Source organism: Gymnoscopelus microlampas, assembly GCF_963454915.1.
Source record: "Gymnoscopelus microlampas genome assembly, chromosome: 10".
NCBI lineage: Eukaryota > Metazoa > Chordata > Actinopteri > Myctophiformes > Myctophidae > Gymnoscopelus > Gymnoscopelus microlampas.
In genome coordinates, this window is record NC_139947.1 from 39246697 (window position 1) to 39266781 (window position 20085).

At 39.7% G+C, this 20085-nt stretch overlaps 1 protein-coding gene across 3 annotated transcripts in view; it reads right to left on the reverse strand.

The window, feature by feature from the left end:
* The window catches only part of LOC311053015 (oxysterol-binding protein-related protein 2-like), a 34624-nt gene that overhangs the window by 11781 nt on the left and 2758 nt on the right, over positions 1-20085 (reverse strand). For 2 of the 3 annotated variants that reach the window (XR_014601593.1, XM_084068367.1), the window contains exons 2-7: positions 7278-7667; positions 2427-2550; positions 2011-2086; positions 1440-1574; positions 733-830; positions 453-635 (exon numbers count right to left, since the gene is read on the reverse strand). Coding sequence is in view for 2 of the 3 variants with exons in the window: in XM_084068367.1 (XP_083924493.1) it covers positions 453-635; positions 733-830; positions 1440-1574; positions 2011-2086; positions 2427-2550; positions 7278-7314 (653 nt within the window). In the remaining variant the exon portion in view is untranslated. Of the gene's footprint in view, positions 1-452; positions 636-732; positions 831-1439; positions 1575-2010; positions 2087-2426; positions 2551-7277; positions 7668-18073; positions 18198-20085 lie in introns of those variants that run through there. The other variant, XM_084068368.1, reaches the window with a different exon arrangement.

The following is a 20085-nucleotide window of genomic DNA, read 5'->3' on the forward strand; positions in this document are numbered from 1 at the left end:
TTTGCTTTTTACTTTTTTTTTTTTTTTTTTTTCAAAAATCTCGTCAATCTCGTCGACGGCTGGCTGAGCCATGCGGAGAAAAACGAGAAATCTCGTCAATGGCAGACGTTCCGGATTGCAGCGATAACACTGCGGATTTGACTTAGATCCCGACCGATGCCAAATTGTTAGGTCTGACGCTGATCCCCATTTAGGAGAATCCTAGCCTACTGACCGCAAAATCAATTCTAATCAATTTGAAAGAAAAGAAAAGAAAAATGGCCAATCTACAAGCTCACAACTTGTCACATTGCAATGGGACGCAAGGTTGAAAATGGTTGCTGATACCAATGTTGTCAAAAAAGTACAAAATAAATCTACTGATATATCAGCCAAACAGATATATTGTTCTGGCTCTAATTTGACTGTGCACCAACACACACCAACACACACACACACACTCTTGTACTCACTTGAGGAGCTCTAGCGTGATGGTGCCTTTAGGCTCCGCCTCCACACTCTTCCCCCAGAACTTGAGTTTGGGGTAGATGGAGCCGTGGAAGACAAAGTCTCCAGACAGGCTCTCTGCATGGAAGGCACTGACAGGAGGGTGGTGAGAGACCTGCTCTGAGACCAGCCTGAAACCCTGGTCCTCCCTGGAATGTTCAAACAGTACAGTGGGATAAGGCCGTTAGAGTGTGTGTGTGTGTGCGTGCGTGCGTGTGTGTGTGTGCAGATGGCATCTTGTGTTACCTGGTGAGTTCGTAAGTCTCTCCCAGTAGAGGGTTGAATGGTTTTCCAGTTCTTTCCCACTGAGACGCCACAGCTGACACAGCAAAAGCAGCTACTGCCTAAAAGAGACAGAACTGGCCGTGAGCAAGTCTCCACTGATAGTGGGCTCAGGCTCTACTTTGAAAGAGTCAGTGGATAGAGCATGTACTGTATGTCCCTGGGAAAGAATCCATGTGAAAAGGACAATGAGCACTTGAGCAGAGCTGTGGGAAGATGAGATTCAAAAAGTAAAACGTTGCATAGCAACAGCCTAGATTTTGCAGGCAGTGAGGAGGGTCTACTTTCTTGTAGAAGTTGCTCTTATAATGCCTTTGTTATTAAAAACTATTTTAATTGGCATTTGTATTTTGCCATGTGTAACCATTTTATAAAAAGTAATATAACACTCTCCAGCCTGTGATACATTGTGATCACAACTAAGAGGGTTGTCAGACCTTCGCTTCTCGTCGGGCCGAACACTATGTATGGTGTGAATTATTGCTTCATTATATCTATAACAGTGTGTGAAATATACATTTCTGATGAACTGTGTGTGTGTGTGTGTGTGTGTGTGTGTGTGTGTGTGTGTGTGTGTGTGTGTGTGTGTGTGTGTGTGTGTGTGTGTGTGTGTGTGTGTGTGTGTGTGTGTGTGTGTGTGTGTGTGTGTGTGTGTGTGTGTGTGTGCTGACCTGCATGCGTTCTATGGAGTCTGGTAGTGAGCAGGCCTTGTTGATGAGGTACGTGTGTTCCATGTATTCTGTGATCCGCTGCAGGAAGCTCAGAGGCTCGTTGAACGCGATGGGCATGGTTATCTTGGACAGTTCCTATGACAACCACAGAATGGTAGACAGCACAGCACAGTACATCTGAATGTCTGAAGTTTGCCTATTATGACATGCCCAGAATGGGGACACTAGGGTTTATGTGGTTAATCGATTACGATAATCAGTTGAAGCCTTACTGGCAAATCCTTGCAAAAGAAAGAACAAGGACGAATGATTGTAAACATTCTGAGACACACTACCAGTATGTAGATACTGCAGAATGTACCCTATTTATCAGTGTAGGGCAGTTAACACCTTAAGGGAGGACTTACTGTCGCTCTCGGGTTAACTAATGTTTCACACTGGCACATTCTGGCACAACTCCAAATGTTACCAAAATATAACGAAAAACCTCCTGAGAGTTAATTTGATCATGTTTTTCCATCTCTCCTGTCATGACCCACATGTAGAGCAGTCAGCTGTAATGTCTTCTTACCATTCCAATACATTTCTTCAAGATGCCCCACACACTGATGGTGTTTCTGGCATACATGGGGGCAGGTAACGCCGTCCTAAAATAAACAAAAATGTACACAAAAGACATCATATGGATGAGCAGATACAGTACATATAGAAAGGCAGAGAAGAAATGAAAGACAGCAAGTGAAAGAAAGGGAGTGAGGAGAGGATGGTAAAGTACAAAAGAAACAAGAGAAGGGAAAAAGTGAGATGACTAGATAACTACTAGATAACTAGATAAGACTACCAAAACTAGCTGGACAACTGCAATCTCATTACAAAACATACAATGGATTCTAATGGTCAAAAAGTACAAGTTATGTCTTGCCATAAGTAACATGGTTACTATAATACAATAATAATACATGTTTAGCAAGAGGAATGCTGTGTTACCTGCGTTTCTTGACTCCGTTCTCCTGCAGTACTGAGCCATTGTTTTTCTGGCTGCTGTCAAACAAAACAGCATCTTTAAAACTGGCCTCCGACGCAGCCTCGTATGACTCGTCTGAATCCAGGCCTGGAGAGCCCACACACACACACACACACACACACACACACACACACACACACACACACACACACACACACACACACACACACACACACACACACACACACACACACACACACACACACACACACACACACACAACGTGTCAAGGTTTTGGTTCCATTAGAAGACAATATACAGCTTGGTTAGACACAGAACCATCCCAGTTTTGGGGTGTGCCAGTAGCTGATCGGATAGAGAACATCATTGGCGATCATCACCACAAATCGATATAATAACCTTTCTTTCTCATCTGAAATCAACTCGAATCCACATTAGTTTGAAGGCGTGGAATTTACTAGTGACATTTCAACAAAGTATTGTCTAAATGAAAGCACAAATCCTGTCCAGTTGTAATGATTTTTTAGCAGAGGCAACATTCGATTGTCTCATTAACTGACGAAAATATACATGTAACTGTAGTGAGATCAAAGGAGAATAGCAATTACAACCAGCAGGTTTGATATTTACAACATTAATAAATGATTAATTGTGCAAGACACTGTGTGACACAACATGCTCATTAAAATGCTTTGGACAGCCGTAGCTTAGTGGGTATAGAGGCCGTCCGGTAATCAGATGGTCACCTTTTCGCCTCATGGCCTGCCAAGTAATACGTGTCGAAGTGTCCCTGAGCAAGACACTTAACCCCTAACTGCTGTGTAAAACCAGTTAATCTAAATTAAAAAACGGTATATCAGATCAGATGCAGTGCAGTCAAAATGTTATGAAATGTCCCGTTTCTCCAGGGCTTGATTCCCTGAGATGACAGTACGTACAGTATTAGTGTAGCATAACTCCCTGAGAAGCTGAAAAAGGAAACAAACTGTTACACACGGCCCAAACTGTATAGCAGGGTATAACTTTTTGACTGTATAGCAAGTTAAGGCTAACCCCGGGCCAATGTTTTTTTCATTCAAGACGGGCGTGGGCCATAACATAATCAATGGCTAATTTAAGAACTGGAACTTGTGACAAACCACCTTATATACAATAAGACCTTCTATCCAGCTCTAAAGATGTTGACAACATCCTCACTGTGTGACAATCATACATAACATGCTCACTTAAAATAAGTAAAATACTAGTTTATCTAAATGTCAAGTAAGATATCTGTGCAGATGCCAAACTTTGAATACCACCTCCAGTTTCTCTAGGGACTGATTTGCTGAGATGTACAGTATGTGCTAGTGTAGTAGAGTAGTTAAGGAGACTGTCAGACGCAGACCAGTGACTGCCTAAGAAGTTAAAATATGTGACACCATTTTTTTAAATAATCTTAGACGGTAAACCTACCAACAAAAAAAAGCAAAATCTGGCCACTACACATCATTAGGCCTGTCACAATTATTACATAATCGACTTATAATCACAATTGTCTTAATCTTCAATTAATCGTTGCCAAGTTGAAAGATTTTCACACATTTTCAAATATTAAAAAAGCTGAAATAGCAGATCTACAAGCTTACAACACGTCACTTTGGGACGCATTGTAAGCTTGTAGATCAGCTATTTCTGCGATTTTTACATGTATAAAATTATCAAATATATCAATAATTTATTTGTATATTTCAGTTATTTTTCATATCTGACCAGTGCAATTGATTACGATTACGAACCCTAAAAGGCTTCATATGTTCCAATGTTAAACGCCAAGCACACGATTAAATCGTCGCAATTATTTGAGTGACAATTAATCGTCAACCTAAATTTGTAATCGTGACAGGTGACAGCCCTACACATCCTTTTCTTCGCCATCATTCTATTGATTTATTTTTTGATTAATTGAGAAGCGCAGGTTTTTTAAATATATATATTTTTAATTTGATATTTCAATGAATCGATTAACCACTTACACTTTCTATTATACTTCTTACTACTACTAAAAATAGAGAAAAAACCCGATCGACAAGTGTGCACCTTTAAAAAGGTACATAGAAAGCATCAAACGGGCAGCAAGGAAAACTAACAATGGGTAACATAGCGACAAATAACATGCCGGATATACTCACCTTTCTAGATTAACAAGAACACTTCAATTCATAACTAAATTAATTGTACAAAGAGTAAGACACTCCAATGGCAACACAAATGTGGAAGGTATACAAGTATGTGTTTCGTAACAGCTGTATTGCCTGAATTTCCCCAGCAGGATCAATAAAAAGGTCTATTTAACAATCAATCAATCTACAAATACATGTGACACAAAAGCCCATTGTATACTACATCAGAAATACAGGCTACAGGCGACAATATGACGTCATTCAGGGGTTCGGGTGGGCGCGATCAGAATGTGGGTGTTCTGGGACTCCGACATGTAGTTCAGCTACTGTGATTGGTACAAACACCTCTGAAATATCTCTCTAGTGACCATTCATAAACACAACCTATTAGTTAGAAAGAAAGCCCTCCTCTGAGACAAAGACTGAGTAGAAGAAAATGGTACCATATTATCATCAGCGTTAGTGAGGACCAATTATATTAAGTTAGGTTGAAAATGGGTGACGTCGTTCTTTATGATTGATGTAGCCTATTTTAAGCATTTAAATATGTTCATTAATGCAGCCACCAGGCAAACCTCAGTATGGGAAAAGTAGTACTAGGTCCATTTACAACGGGAAATCTGCTTTGACAAAAGAAAGTGTAAAAGGGCATGTTAATGGGTGGAGCAGGTGGTACAGTATGTAGAAACCCAGCTGTATGTGTAAAATATTACTCATACAGGGTGGAGCTGAGAAGAGCTGCAGGTGAGGCCCTGACAGCAGCAGGCTGAAAATAGAACAGCTGTTTATCATATTGCAAATACTGCTATACAAAAGATGTTTGTATTGTATTCAAGGCTATAGGAGTAATTTTATTTAATCATATGTAAGGCCAGATAGATTGTTAAGCCAGAACATAATAGAATGAAATACTAGAACACAATCCAATAGTCTTAAACAGGCGAGAAAATAATTCAAATAGGATTTTATTGGACTACCAAACTGGAATATTTGTTTTTGGCTCATATATTTTGTTTGTGGTTAATAAACTTAGTTTCTGGCTAGTAAGGTTTCTTTTTTCTTTGCTATTAAGATATGTTTTTGGTTTTATTTTGGAAATGTAGGTCAATTCCTCCAGCCTCTGTTTTTTACCACATGGCTCTGCAGGAGTCTTGCCGTCTATACAAGGGGTCTGTCTGTCTGCGTGATCGGAGCTAATCTCGCAAAGCCGCTGGACCAATCACCACCAAATTCCGTGTGCACACTGCCAATAGGCTACAGAATACAGAAGACACTTGATATAGTTTTATAATGGAAATCAAAGGGCCCTGATTGGGATGAAGCATTGCCTAAATGTGGAGTCATACAGTAAATCATAGATATGCTGTTCCCAAGTGATTCTATTTTGTTTTAACACTATGGAACATCTGTTGTATCCAGGCAGCCATTCCAGGTTCAAATTCAGCATTACTGATGAATGTCTTTGGTTTATTGCGGGTGCTTTGCATGGGTTATGAATGCAGCTCAAGCGACAAGTGGTATATTAAAGCTGAGCTTGTTCTCCATCTGCTAATGAATAATAGACCTGTTACTGGTGCACCTCCCACACATATTCAGTTCACTGTCTGTCTCACAATAGTAAGATGATCATTATGACACTGACAGACTGAGGCACATCAAGGTACACACTCAAACATAGACACACGTAACCGCGCATGGAGTTCAGCAGGTGGTCAAACCTTTTGTTCGTTCACTCATCCATCATCTGCCTCTCACACACACACACACACACACACACACACACACACACAATATTTAAGTGCAAATGGCCTCAGTCTCTTTCTCTCTGCAAGATAATAAGGCTTATAAATTATTTAGGTAATCTACAGACCGGAGCAGGTTAGGTTCCACAGGTTAACATTACTCATCAACATATCAAAACAGGACGACTAGGACAGAGTTGCCGCAACACCAGATGACAATGTCCTACTGTAACTTTTGCCAGACTGATACCTCTATTTGCTGATATAGAACATCTTTATTTCAAAGCTTGATGGTGATCTTTATCAGTACTTGGTTTTCTTGTCAAATTGAAGATTGACAGGAATAAATCTTGTACGGTCTGCATTTCACAGTTTGTGTTGTACTCTAGTACCAACTGTTCTGATTCATACAGTCAGCCAATCATTCAACAAACTGTTTAATTGAGCAATCAGGAGCCAAGTATGTCAATTAAAAGGCACGTCTACACTTTTCTATTTCTGGGATCAAACTGGTGAACTTCCCAGTTACAGGACATCTATCCTACACTAGTTCACCTTCTGTATATTTAAACACTGATAAGTAGGACCCACCAGAGCCATCTGTCTGCATGCTTACTGAAGACCAAAAGTTCCAACCAGTGTGAATTTTAGCTGGTATTGCCTAGCAATACCAGGTCTGCAACACCAGCTGGTACTGGGGTACGATGCAAGTCAGGAACGATGCAAGTTGTAAATGCAAGGCCTAACCAATTATGCAATACCCGTTGTAACCATTGTCAGACTTCCCGTTGTACCCGTCTGTCTATCTGTCTGTCTGCCTGTCTGTCTGTGTCCCTTTTATGCCCATATATGGAGATATCCCCCTACTTGTGAAAGCATGCTCTTAGTTATGCTCTTAACCTTCTGTACACCAAAGGTTCTATACATGGAGATTCAAACAAACACCTACCTGTGACGGCGTCGTAAAATTCATCCTCATTGTTCATCTTCCTTGTTAAAACGTAGATCTACAGCTTCTAGAACATGTTCCTTCTGATGATTGGTGGCGGTGGGGTGGGGGCTGGGGTGGGGGTCCCAGAGAGACAATCAATCAATGTCTCTCTGGAGTGCAAATGTCTCACCGACCAACAGTGGAATGTTCCCAACAAATTAAATGTACCGTCTTTGGAACGTGGAACTTGGAACTTTGTTCCAAACTCAACGATACTCCAGATCCGATCCAAGTGTCTGTCCAACGAGGCTTGAAGGTCAGTCAGGGCAAAAGGTCAGCTTGGTGAAAGGACAGTCACTCCAGGGTTGACTTTGTTCTGACTTTGTCTTCCTTAAGCAAATAGGACACCTGTAGAAACATATGAAAGACAGATATGTAGTCAAGGGTTGATCAGGTAGTTAAATATAGATAGATGGTGGTATATTGTTATTTTGAACAAGTCTGATAGATTTGTCTAAAATTTGTTTGTAGAAAAAAATGGAGGTAAATTGAAGAGTGGCAGTTGTAAATTGATTAAATAAAGAAAAAGAAATCTGTTCCTCACTCCACCGGCGCCTACTGTATATACTGTAGCAGGGGTTGACACTAACGGTTGCCTGACAGCCCGTGGCAAGTAAATAAAACGTTCGGGCAGGAGGAGTTTCCTTTCAGATTGCCCGACGGGCAAGCGTCTGTGGAATTTTAAATAAGTCATGTAGCTATTGAGATATTTGGCATAAATATTGAGGTATGTCCATATCGCACAGCCCCAGAATTCGCAAGTAAAGTAAAAAAAATAAGTGTTAAAATTAACGGTAATTAAAATTGTACCTATCACCTATTTACTTTTCGGGCAAGTGGACATGACCTTTGGGCAAGTAGAACATGACTGTACTTGCCCGATGGGCAAGTGCCTTTGAGACCTTAATAGTGTCAACCTCTGTGTAGCTATAAGGAGTTCTTTGTAATGAGATATTAAAAGCAAAGCAGAAACACATGACTACTCCAGTGCTCAAAGCCAACATGAATACAGTATCAATTCATCCACAGCAGAGTCTGCATAACTCATGCTTTGAAATGGTACATGGTGCATTTAGATAGCGCCTTTATCCAATGTGCTTTACAATGTGCATTACATTCACCCATTCACAATTTCACACACATTAACACACCCGTGGATCAAACCGGTAACCTTGCGATTCCCAAGCGGCCACTCGATGTCCTGAGCCACGGCCGCCCCAACACTTACACTATTCTAGCTCAGTTGAGCAGGGAAATGAGGCCATAGGTCTAATGTGTTTAACCACATCATGAACCCTAGCATCCCTATTCTGGGCATGTCATAATTATCAGATATTGGGCAGCTGAAAATAGCAGCTCTTCGAGCTCACAACACAGTGTGTTTCAACACATTGTGAGCTTGTAGATTTGCTATTTTTGGCAAAGAGATTTGGTGTAAAGGGAAAAAGGAGGCTGACTCAAGGTCTAGGTCAAACTATCAGTCAGGTCAATTTATTTCAATACAACATGAACATGAATAAAAATGCAGGACAGATGCACAATAAATAGATGGAACGAAGTACTTCAATACGTGGAGATGGGGATTGAGATAAAAGGATTGTTTTTGAGATGCAGTTTTGTGTACCGTTAGCCAATGTAGACTAGCAACTGTGGCGAGACTTGCTGAGTGAATGTCTATCATGGTCCACTGAGTAAAAACATAGAGCTTTCTGGGGCATAATAGTTGCATAAGTAGGACAATGCTGTACTCGGGCATCGATGTTCTTTAGTGTTTGGGTGCAGAGGGTTTTTTTAGATTCTTATTTTCTAATTACAATTTATAGGCTATATTCTCAGATCTCAAATTATAAGATCTAGGGGTGTGGCGATATATCGTCCCGCGATATATCGCGATACGTTTTGGTGACATGTATCGTTTTGGAAAAAATAAATATTGTTTTGAGGGGGGGGGAATATTTTTTTTCTTTTTTGCAATAATAATACTGCAAAAACAGAAGTATTTGTTTGCATTTGCTTTTTTTCTCCCCCATATATTTTCATAAGCTTTTTTTCCCCCCCAAATATCTTCATAATAGAAAAGTGCCATATATCGTATCGATGTCGTGAGCCCAATATCGTATCGTATCGTCTGCGCCACACCCCTAATAAGCTCCATTCTCACACTAAAATAAAAAGAATTATACTTTGTCATTGACAAATCCAATTACAAAGTCATGCTTTCTCATTCTAAAATTCTAACATAATACATTCTCAAATTTCTAAATGATAATTTGTGTAGTGTAATTATTCTAAAATCTTTTTTTGAATTAACATTATAATCGTTTTAATAATCAATTTAATCTATTTGTTCGATTAACTGCTAGATCCCTATTCCCTTTAAATTCAGAATGAGAACAGTCAACATATACAATATATACTACAAGTCAGTTGGGGAAACCAGGGCAATGTGTGTGGGCACCTACTCAAATCAACACTAACTTAACTCACACAGCTCTATAGCTAACACTTTTTTGTTGTCGGTAAGGTTCTTTAGAATTATCAAATTATTTACAAGCATCACTTAGACTACACTAATAACTTGCATGGGCTCTGCAAGGCTTGACTTGAAGGACATCAAGTTGACACTGAACGCAAGACACATGACTAAATATTTACCCACAAGCACTATCTTCTCATCACTACAATCCAAACAGACAAGGACAATACGATGGCATTTACCTTGATATTGGAACTGATGGCGCAAACATAGGCTACATGACTGAATATTTGCCCTCAAGTAGTGTCACTTTACTCATCACCTAGCAGTGAATATGATCTTGATTGGCATTTGGCACAGCGTTTTGTAAACAATAGTTACAAATATCTCTTGCTCGTCATTACGGGCCAGGCCTACAAGGGCACTGAGCTGTTATACATTCTTCATTCTTCAAATGAACAGACAAAGACAAAACAAACCCACAAGGAAATCAAATTGGCATCCATCCACTATGATCTGCCAATTGACACAGCAGCAGACAAGCGGGATGAGACTTCTGATCTATTACATCACTTCCTCATCCCAAGACTAAACAGTAAAATCCTCAGTAATAAGAGAATAGTACAAATGTAACCATGTTTCAGGCAGCTGTGGCCTAAAGGTGAGAGGAGCAGGTTTGTAACCAAACCGGCAGAAAGAATCTGGGTGGGGAAGTGAATGGCCACCACTTACTTACCCCTCCCCCAACACCGCTGAAGTGCCCTTGAGCAAGGCACTGAACCCCCAACTGCTCCAGTGGCCAACAGTATAAGACTGTGGTTGTACTGGGCAGCTCCCAGGTTTTAATGTGTGTGTCTGTGTGAATGTGAAGCTGGGCGTTCCCTGAAAAAGACGTTCTCAGCGAACCTCCCCTGGGTAAAGAAAAGGTAAAAATTTAAAAAAAAGTATCTGGAAGGGTCAAATACATTTTTGTAGTCTCTCAGAGTTACACTTGGATAAATTAACACTGAGGATTTTACTGTGTAGGTGACACATGACATACAAGGAAATCACATTGGCAGCTAGCCAGCTAATAACCTAATATCTTCAGTGACCCAGCCCAAATGATGCATAAGATAGCCAAATATTTACTTATCACTACAATGCAAACCTGAGAAATCAAATTGAGAAAGTACATTTAATCTCTAGATGACAAAATATTTACCTAGTGTCACTTACTCACTGCTATACGACATGTATAATGTATATAGGACTAGGCTTGGGCTGAATCTGATATTCGATAATATCTAATATGGCGATACTACCATGTGTAACATGTGTTGTGTGTGTTAGATCTTGAGTTGATAATTTTGATAAGATCAAAATGCACAATAGGATGACAAGCAGGAAATTATGGATGAGAAAGAAAAGTTAAGTTGAGGGAATAACTGTAACCTTTAGGTCAACAGCTAGATCTGATATTAGCCTAATTATTGTTCTATTAACCATTGGCCCTACAGTCTAGAACCAAACAGCCTAGATTCTGCTGCCGCTAAACTGTTAGACATTATACAAAATTACAAATATAAATTCACAACTTTTTAGGCAGTGTCACAACCCAGTCCACAACTTTATACAACTTAATTTTCTCACTGGGGCAAACTACTGTAGGTTTGCAGCCATGGTGAGCAGTACAGACCACAAATTTGACAAAGTACAACTACTATTAATAATCAGTACAATTAAGAATCTGTCAATATAATAGATCACAACAGAAGCATTGAACCAACCATATAACAGAAGCAATAAATAGTATTTGTAGCCAAAATTGAACAAATCTTGCATGTGCCAAATTTAACATGAAGGCATGTGTGCGTCTCCATGTTAAACGTCCATGCCTCCATGTTAAACAATGTTCATAAAAAGCTAAGAATTGTGCATTTTCAAGGCTTTACGCAGCAGGACCTCATCTGGGACTCCGGGAGCTACTAGAGCGGAGGGGAGGTCACATCTTTTTTCAAAAAGATAGACAATAAGGCTACTTACAGTAATACAGAGAAACCCATAAAAGTAGCCTAAAACGTGTTCCCAAAAGTAAGATTTGATACTTTGTTATTACCCTAGACTAGAATATACTGCTCAAGCCTTCTCACCGAAGCCTAGACTGACAGACTGCTCTCACTTCCTGCAGTCAGCATCATTCAATTATTTCCTTACCTGCACTGTTTTATACAGCCTTTAAAATCCCCAAAGAATTACTAGCACATTTTCTGCAATCAATTTCCAACATAAGGCTACTGCAACTTCTGTGAGGAACCAAATGCCCTGCTAGGCTGCTACGGCTTCCTCATGTAGCATTTAGAAGCACCAAATGTTCATTGTTCACTAGCTGAATTTTGCATTTGACACTGGCCATAGTCAATAAAATAAATCCATTAGGATTTCCTCAATGAGGCTTAGCAGAGGGAAGAGAGGCACATCAAATCAACTCACATTTCTCACTACGATCAGCATCATCAGATGTTGTTCTCCTTACCTATACATCCATTCGCATATGGCTTTTAAAAACCAAAAGGCTAGTGCTGTTTATAGCGTTAGATCTATGGCATCGTAATGTAGCCAACCAAGAGCTAAATGGCTGTTCCCTCCTCAACATTGAACCTAGACTGCTGTACAAATGGGGAGAACAAGAACGTTCCTGTTCACCCTCTTTGTATACCGATGGTTGGGCTTCACCATTCCCAGTAACAGGTAACGCCTCAGGCACACTGCTGGACTTCGTACTCCATGTCCACAATTGATAAGAGATGGAGAGAGAAAGGTTAGGTCTTCTGCTGTCCATGCAGGCAACATTTATATCTTCAGCTAAGCCACTATGATGATAAGCTAAATCATTATTGACAAGATTCTCTCCATCACCAAACACATGTAGTTTAGGAACGTATGTCACAGATACCTTAGCTTGTGAATGGAGAGTTCAGCCTATTCTATAGAAATAAACATGCCTCAAGAATAAAACCGTGGAAAACTAAGTAAAACTTTGGTCAAGCAGCCGTAGCAACACATCGACTCAGTTCACGGACAGTACCAGGGATTAGTACAAAGATGACCATTTCACCAATACAATATGCATGGCTTCCTAATGCTGAGGCTAGCACATATATTATACTTCATTATGATGACACAAATAACTGTGTTCAATCATCATTTAGGTCAAAGTTTACAACATTAATAATACTGATGCAGAGCAGTAGCATTTTTCAAAAGGCTCTCCTGCCTACAGCACACACACATGAGAAACTCAAGTCTATACAAATTATTTGCACATACAGTATGTGAAATGTGTCCTCTGCATTTACCCATCCTATGTACTATGGTCACTGTGGCTGCCAAACGCCACCGTTGGTCTGATCTATTAATGAATATAATCACACACACACATGCACTTTTCATTCATAGAATAGTTCACAACAGACCTAGTAAGCGCCATGCTATTGTCTCAGGAATGACAGTAATTGTTAAAAACCTTAGAATGCCACATCTCAAACAAACAAATCTTTTATTTTAAACAATTCAATCAAATGACCTAGAGTTACTAACAAGGACTGAGACCTGTATTAAACCAGCAGTGTGTGACCTGAATTGACCCAAATTAATTTAATTGTAGCCTTTAATTTAATTTTAGCCTTTTGATCCATTTAATTTTAAGGCATAACCATGATCAAGTTCACATTCAGTTAGTTTTCTTTGCTGTCCTGTCCTATGTTTGCTACATCATTTGGAACTCTATTGGAATCATTTCATCTGTCATTTCGTGTCAATCAAAAACATATTCTTGACCTTGTTGTGTCTCATGGTCTGAGTCCAGAGAACCTTGAGCTTTGAGCTCGACCGATATATTGGTCTGGCTGATACAGTATATTGGCTATTAGACTTTTTTGATGACATCAGTAATGGCAGCTGATGTATAATAACCATAATTAACCATAATTAACCTGGCATCCCTATTTTAGGCATGTAATAGGTGAACATAGTGTGAAACTGGCCCGTCATGGTGCCACAGCCTCTGCAAGCCCCAGCAATATAGCGACTAATAAGTATTAAAAACATTGAGCTTTCATATTCTTTCAGTCGATAATCTGCACATCCAGGCACATCTCTCTCATATCATTATTCTAGGATTACAGGAACATGAGACTGTATTGATCTAGCATTAACTTATCCTTTCTTCGTTGTAACAGAGAGTGGAACTAGCATGTTATTTTCATCTTGGGAGCTGAAATCACCATTTAAACACATTGGTGGTATTAAGCAGTATCACAAATGATTAAGGTGTAGGACTGGCTTGTAATAGGCTATTAAAACATGTCACTAGTTGCATACGTCTCCCGGGACTTTCCAAGGTGCATGCATTTCTCTGCAGGGATACATAATAGCGGGCATGTCAGAAGCACCACATACAAATCAGCCTAACAAAACAGTTTACTTTTATATTGTATTTTTTTTAAATACCTAAACATATAAATCTGATTTACTGTTATCAATTCATTTTTCAAACAACAACATTGACATGTCTGCTGCAGCTACATGCTCTAGAGAATCAGATCAGAACCACATCTGGTGGACATGTCCCAATACAGAAGAATTAGGCTATATACACAGTAGGATATCATCGAGACCAACTAGTTGACTAATCATTAAGACAATCTACTGATTAGTCAACTTTTGATAAAAATGTCAACTGCCACCAGTGTTAGGTTGGCTCAACACCCACAGCAGTTTGGCAGTGCCCACTTCCATGCACTACGAAGCATCAATTCAAACTACTAGTACAGTGTGACAACTTTAAGAATTCTATTGTTACAAAACCTGATTCGATAGAATGTGCTGTCAAGGTCATGATTGGATAGAATCAAATAGAAAAAAAATCAAAAATAGATGTTGCAGAATAGCCTACAAACATTTGTTATTCAAACAGCTTGTGTGTGTTACTGTCAGTATTTTTACAGTTTGCTGGGTCACTGGATCACACGTTTACCCCAATGATCCAAGCAACCATATCTAAGCAAGTGAGACCTTGCTCTCACCAAACTCCACAGCAAAACCTTAATTCATTTTTAAGTCTTTACCTGTGTCAATTTTTAAAAACCGTTAAACCGGCCAACACACACACACACACACAAAAAGGCACACGCGCACACACACACAAAAAGGCACACACACACACACACACACACACACACACACACACAAACAACTAAGCCTTTAATTAGAGATTAGACAAAATGTGTCTAATTTATTCTTTAATTCCCTCCCTCCCCCTCTCACAGTCCTTTTTTCTCTCTCACACACAAACACAGAGCGCTCTCATTGGCTGCAGCCTGCAGGAGGTTCTCAGATCATGTTGCTCGCTTTCTCTCCCAGACGCCCGTGGGCCGTTACGTAACTATGACAGACATGGCACCATGCACACACCCCACGCACCATCACAAGTCACATAATATGCACGCCATGCAGAAAACTGCATGAGTCTGAAAGTTATGGAGAGCACAGTATGACCTGGTGGTTAAGGCTGTGTGTGTGTGTGTGTGTGTGTGTGTGTGTGTGTGTGTGTGTGTGTGTGTGTGTGTGTGTGTGTGTGTGTGTGTGTGTGTGTGTGTGTGTGTGTGTGTGTGTGTGTGTGTGTGTGTGTGTGTGTGTGTGTGTGTGTAAACAGGCCTGTAAGACTCACTTTTATCCTAAAGTTTGCTTGATGCCACTAACCGACTACAAACTCCAGTCTGTCCTCATTCACAAATTGTATTGATATGCACATTATCATGGTGCGTTCACACGGGCAGATTAAAAGATACAAAGATACAAAAATACACCGCATCTTTGTCGCTTTGTATCCGTGTTGCTCAACGCGGTCACTGACGTCATCAAACGTTCAGACATCGGAGCTACAGTTGTAGCTTTGTATCTGGAAATTGAACCCAGCTCAACTTGAATTTGTAGCTTTGTATCTTTGTCTCTAGAGCTACAGCTACAAACGTCGGATGTATCTTTGTATCTTCATGTCGCTGGTGGTTTCCATTGAAAATGAATGGTAGCATGTATCTTTTAATCTGCCCGTGTGAACGTACCATAACCTTTCCACCATATGACAAGCAGGAATCTACCACCAGTAGCATGTTGATCTATCACCCACCTCAATCAGCAGATACAGCAGTTTCAGTATCTCCGACTCCGAAAATGTTAAACTAGGCTGGTTAATTTAGGATTTCACTAGTTCGCCAAAATGCATGTTACTTACCTCCACTAACTTTATGACAGGCCGCTGCCTAAAGATAGTCTAAATCTCATGCCAAGGTACACAATAGTCAAATCTGATCTGTGTATTCATGAAGTGCTGTTTGGTATCGAGCAGTCTTCCATCATGCTGTACTGAAAGCAATTTTCCCTACAACCCAGCATTGGTTATGTGGTGATAGATTGTAATTGAATCCATCCAAGAGAACCCACCAGACAATTTCATTGATCTACAACAGCATAATTTCATTTCCAAAAATGCATGGCTATCACTTTTTTTCTGAATCACTGAACAACTTACTTTGTGAAGGACATTCAAGATTTAGATTCAACAGATGTTTTAACCACTTAAGTTAAACCCTCTAGTCTTACTAGTAGTGAACACATCTACACAAAAAATAGTCGATCTATTATGCCGAGCTTGTAGATAAGACTATTTTTGACGAATGTCACCTCCAGAACAGGCATGCTGGGGTTGAAGTGGTGACTAGACACATTTTACAGGACAACGGAAAGTGGTGTCACAGACCATAATTTCAGATACTAGGAACTAAACTTGTCAGCCATGTCTGTTGAAATTTGTAGTTAGCCCATCACAATCATGGCGCTAGGGATGCACAATTAATTGTTCATCAGTATTGACCTATCATTATTACTTTAAAAATGAATAATCAGTATGACAAGTATTGGCAAAATAATCCCAATATTAGTAGCCTATATTTTATCTTAATACAGTATTTATGTTTCAATGTGAAGCTGAAAATGTATTTTGTGATGATTGAAGGCAGTGCATTCAATCAGTGTTTTCTGGGGAAGCTTTCAAAAAGGAGAACAAATTAAAGCTAAAGTTTTTAGATAACCGAGATAGTTTTTCTATCTATTTTTTAGCCTTGGTTATGCTCTCTCAGACATTTTTAGAGGATATGAGTGAAGCATCCATCCACACAGATAATTACTTTTAAATGTAAGGACAATTTAACACCAGCGGGTTCAAATGTGTGGTCAGACTCAGGACAGCAATTATGTGGTTGAACTTAATGTGTAGTTAAATTAATCCTTTGTCACTGTCAAGAGAATTTGCTGCTGTGACAGCAGTCATTCCATACAATTAACTTAATTAGCCAAGCTTACTCATTTCCATTGCCCCGGTCAGCACCACTGTTGTTGGCCAACTGTAAGTAAGTAAGTGTAAGTAAGTACTGTAGACATTGCTTACTAAAGAGCCTAACCTCTTTGACCTCATCGTGGTATCAATTCCTTCCTAACGAAACATTACACACTTGTCACTACCCAACTTTCACAGCATCTTAGCACAGCCTACCAACATGTATTGACAAGTGACTAGTACTGACCATTGATATTATTAGCCAGATAGGATATTTGTAAAATATGTCAAATCGCTTTTTTAGCTTTTTTTGCATTAAAAAGGTAGGGTAAGTGATATTTTTGGGTTAAAACAAAAAGTATTTTGTTAAAAGGTTAAAGCACTATATTGTGCTAGTAATCATTGCTATAGAGTGTTTGTTCAGTAACAAGAGTCTCCCTGTCTCTCCAGCTCTTTAATAAACAGAAAATACATTTTCCGGTAGGTGTCAAAATCTCAGCCAATCAGGAGAAAGTACCCATTTTTAAGCTTCATTTTTATAGTGTTCCAGTTCCAATTTTGCCTGCTCATTTCTTTGTGTCATCACTTACAATTTCACTTGTTTAATCTATATCCTGATTGAGTTCTCTATCCTGATTGGATAAAATTGGAAATGAAACTGAAACTGAAACGAAAATGCATTTTCTGTTTTATAAAGAGCTGGAGAGACAAGGAGACTCATTTTACTGAACAAACACTCTATAGCAATGAGTACTATCAGAATATAGAGCTATTTAACACTTATTTTAAACAAAGAAAATCACTTACCCTACCTTTAACTGCTCAATTGAGAGAAATATAATAGCTTGCTAGCAATGCGTGCGGCTGTTCATTTATAGCACCATGGATATAAGCTTAGCTCACCCATCTGTCTGATCATGTTAGCCAAGCCTCAAGCCTATCCATTCAGTTGTTCCATGCATAGTCCAGTGTACAGCTAGTAAGCTACTAGCCAAGCTGCACACTGTCATCCTCTGAGAGTTTGCAATAACATCCAAAGCCAGTGAGAGAGTGACACACGAGGGAAAGAGAGCTGTTACCATGCAATGAAGAACGCAGTACTGAGTCACCACAGCGTTATGCACACACACCCTGTTCCCTCTCTTTATAGACACCAGCACACACATACCTGCATAGATCAATAACACACCTCAGACACCTAATAAGACAGACATATTCTATATATCCACGGCATGCACACAAACACAGAATACCCACACCCATATACAACTACATACACAGTACACACACACACCCCCATATATGGCCCAATATACGGTACAGGATGTGCATAGTACTTCATTAACACACACACACACACACACACACACACACACACACACACACACAGACAGACAGACAGACAGACAGACAGACAGACAGACAGACAGACAGACAGACAGACAGACAGACAGACAGACAGACAGACAGACAGACAGACACACACACACACACACTTGACTGAAACCAATGTTGGACTTCTGCTGCTGTTGGCCTTTGACAAGATCAGAGGATCAGGCTCCTCTTTCATTTGAATAGAATGCAGACTGGCCAGCTTAGTGGCTTGTTGTCAGAATGGACAAAGACCAGCAGCACAATCACAGAGTATTGTAGACATTAAAATGGTAACCTTAGAAATGGAAGAATTATATAAACGCAGCGCTTCTGAGACCTGAATACTGACAGTGGTCCCTTTCAGGTACCCCTTTAAAAAGGGGAAGATAGCAGATAGAGTGAGAAAAATATGTTGGAGAGGTGCAGAGACAGAGAGAGAGCGAGAGCAAGAGAGAGAGAGATAGAGAGAGAGAGAGAGAGAGAGAGAGAGAGAGATGCAAGGTCTTAGATTTATGGCAGAGGCAGCCTTGGTTGAGGACATCTGCTTTGAAAGTAAATCACTAAACACATTACAGAACAACACACACAATCACAGTATTATTTTAATGGTGTTATCTGGGGCAGGAGTTAGTTCTAACCTAAACCATTATGTTCTCTGATAAGGTCATTATTATTTTTATCGTCAATATTTCAAGTCTCAAATTGCAGCCAAACTTTATCCCAGACAGATCTAAAAGGAAGAGAAACTTGTGAAAATAACAATGTCCTATTGGAAATGAATGAGTTAGGGCTGCAACTAACCATTCATATGATTACAAAACATCGAATTAAATTAATTTGATGTTGATAAATCAAGTAGCATCACCTTTAAATGTAATGCTGGTGTCTTTTGTTTATAAAGTACATTACAAGGGCCTAAATATTTGTCAGTTGCTTCTGATGCCATACATACTTGAAATAACATGTACATCAGTACATGGCTTCAAAAAAGTTTACAGAATGTAAACAACTGAAGACAACACACATGGACACATTTGCAGTGATGTCATACAAGGGACAATTATGAATATAAGAATCCCCTTCTCCTCCAAATAGAGCGACTGCCAATAATGCAGGAGATTGAGCAGTATTTTGCAAGCTGCTTTGCTTTACACATGGACAACCTCATAATCCTCAAGCCCCTGACCACCAGCCTGTGGACATGGCCCTAAGCTGCCAAATATAAAAGCAATGAGCTGACACTTATATCCTAGATGTGTAATGGCTTGTACAAATGGTTGGCATTTTACTTGTTTAGTAGTAAGGAAGGCTTCCTCTAAAACTGAGGTACAGCCAACTTCAAACACACACTTTGACCATCTCACTTCTGGGATTTCCCTGCTGTGAGTTTTTACACACACACTTTGACCATCTCACTTCTGGGATTTCCCTGCTGTGAGTGAATTGTTACTGTTACTATAGGGACCTTGCTTAGCGTCTTCTTACAGTGGAGCATGTTGCCGTAGCAACTAACTAGAGGAGGCAATTAAGACACCTGGGGA